This window comes from Asparagus officinalis, chromosome 4 (genome assembly GCF_001876935.1).
Source record: "Asparagus officinalis chromosome 4, Aspof.V1, whole genome shotgun sequence".
Taxonomy (NCBI): domain Eukaryota; kingdom Viridiplantae; phylum Streptophyta; class Magnoliopsida; order Asparagales; family Asparagaceae; genus Asparagus; species Asparagus officinalis.
The window spans coordinates 134,365,296-134,367,724 of record NC_033797.1 but is presented as its reverse complement, the minus strand read 5'-3'; the positions used below and the strand labels follow the sequence as shown (position 1 = coordinate 134,367,724).

The 2,429-nt window shown below is 35.3% G+C and overlaps 1 protein-coding gene across 1 annotated transcript in view; it reads right to left on the bottom strand.

The window, feature by feature from the left end:
- Positions 1–2,425, bottom strand: part of LOC109839337 (plasma membrane ATPase 1-like) — a gene marked incomplete at its 5' end in the record, with an annotated part of 3,814 nt that extends 1,389 nt beyond the window's left edge. Inside the window, 5 exons of the mRNA XM_020407766.1 lie at positions 8–127; positions 434–553; positions 639–845; positions 1,005–1,184; positions 2,411–2,425. Of these exons, the coding sequence (XP_020263355.1) occupies positions 8–127; positions 434–553; positions 639–845; positions 1,005–1,184; positions 2,411–2,425 (642 nt within the window). The remainder of the gene's footprint in view (positions 1–7; positions 128–433; positions 554–638; positions 846–1,004; positions 1,185–2,410) is intronic.

The window sequence follows — 2,429 nt, the reverse complement described above, 5'->3', positions numbered from 1 at the left end:
CATTTACCTCTTTCGGGTCTGCTAACATAGTAACAATTGCAGTATCAATGGCATCCTGGTTTTCCACTCTTGAAGCCCTTGCAGCCATGAGAACAACTGTGTCCTTGTCAATGCCTTTGGCAAAAACCTGAATCATGACTGGTCTTTGTCAATATCTGTTCAATAAATCGAGTTTAAAGATAAAAAGTTTAGTAACTCAATGGTCACTCATAATTTGAACTAGAGCATGAATGTGCATTACAACCATAGAACCAAATAGTTGCATCCATTGACAAAAGAAATCAAATAGTTGTCTTCACCTAAATTAGCTGATATTTGACTATATGTGTATTATCATGGAGAGCTAATGGTATATGATGGTTATATTTCACATGTTTGCTTAAATTATAACAAGACATGTAATTTTATTTCATATATAAAAACATAATGCAACCTCAATCAAATTCTTATCCACCGAGAGTTTGTTGAGGGTTAAAGTTCCTGTTTTATCACTGCATAAAACATCCATCCCAGCCATTTCTTCAATGGCTGTCATTCTTTTCGTTATGGCACCCTGCATCAGTTAGAGAATCACATTTAGTAACATATATTATTGCAGCAATTGGTTCTGAAAATAAGAGAGAATCGGTTTCTTAAACCTGCTGGGACAAGCGATGTGATCCAATAGCCATTGTGACAGAAAGAACAGTGGGCATAGCAATTGGGATCCCCCCAATGAGAAGCACAAGAAGATTATCAACTACCGTACGGTATTTGCTATCATGAACACCACACATAGCAATAATATCAATAACCATTCCAATAGCAATCGAGCAGATGCAGAAATTCCCTATTGCAGTCAAAACCTGAAATACGTCAATTAAAGCGATGTGTCAGGCAGCAATACTCAAAATATTATGCTTAAGAGCAGACCTCCAACTGCATCTTTTCAGTTTTACATGTTCCAAACAACAAATTAACTCAGAACCTCCCAAAGACATTATTACTTGAAAAATGAAGCTAACCTTCTGAAAATGGCCAACATGAACCGTTGATTCTACAAGATGGGCTGCCTTTCCAAAGAAAGTGTGAACTCCAGTGGCGATAACAACTGCCTCTATTTCACCTTGTTTGCAGGTTGAACCAGAGTATACCCCGTCACCAGGATTCTTTGTCACTGGTAGTGATTCTCCCGTAAGTGCAGACTAAGAAGTTAAATTAACATACGTTAAATATCAAGATTACCATCTCATTCAAATTACCAGTGTCATGACATTTGAAATCAAAAAATCACTATAAGAATTTAAATTACAAGGATTTAAAAAAAGTTTAGTCAAAAGATTAGTCTTGAAAATTGGGAAATATGATAAGTACGTAAACTGAATATACGAGTAGCTTGTACATGCCTATGTTAAAAACGAATTAGCAGCTATTATCACCTATGACATAGAAACTCTGAAGAATAAGAAGGATATTAACATGTAGACAGGTCATAGTTGAACTTTAAAACTCTTTTGCTGAATATGTACTAGACCTTCCAACTACTTTACGAAAATCATTCATTTAAGTGGCTCTTAGAAACTAAGTTATTATACATATATGATTGTTACGTCAACCGAAATTAGCTAAGTTAGAGCTGCAGATATTCAAATTTTGTATGTTATGCGTGAAGCGAGAATTCAGAGTCTGGCTCTGATATAGTACTCATCAAGAGAAGATAGAAAGAAGTATGAAGAACAGGCTCCAAGTCATTTTAACTGTTGACAATGTAAAAATCGTGTCCAGAAAAGTCAACAAACACGTATTATTATATTAGAGTTTCCTTCAAAACTTTTGTGAAGGATCCTCCTGACAGTACTTCTCTCATGCTGCACACATGCATATGGCATGCGCATACCTACAGGTGTACAGACCCCATCCCCCTCCCTGCATCAGTTGTACATGATTTTGTCCATAACTTGTTTTATGGATAACTTAACTGAAACTAGGTCGTTTTATATGAATACAAACCAATACATATTTTTGTGTGAGTGAATGTACCATAGCAAAAATAGTATACATATGTTGATGTGTCCTGTCTATGCTTTGAAAAATTGATATCCCATGTTCGTATTGGAATACGACACTCATGTAAGTCTATGAAACATGGCTTCTATCAAGAATCATCAGTTTGCATGTGAATTTCACTTCTTTCAAAAACTATAACCAGGTTTCTTCTTCGCCTCTCCAAAGACCCTCAACAGTCTCCCAATGTAATGTAACATACTGATATCTTCATGATTACAGGGTTTTATTTTCTTTCTTTTTGTTCCACATAGGAATCAATTTCTAACCTGAAGAAAAAATAGTTAGTGATCAAACATTGATAAGGAAAAAAACATAAGTGGAAACTAGTAATGAACTATTGGCAAAGAACTAAAGAGACAGATACCTGATCAATCTTTAAAGGG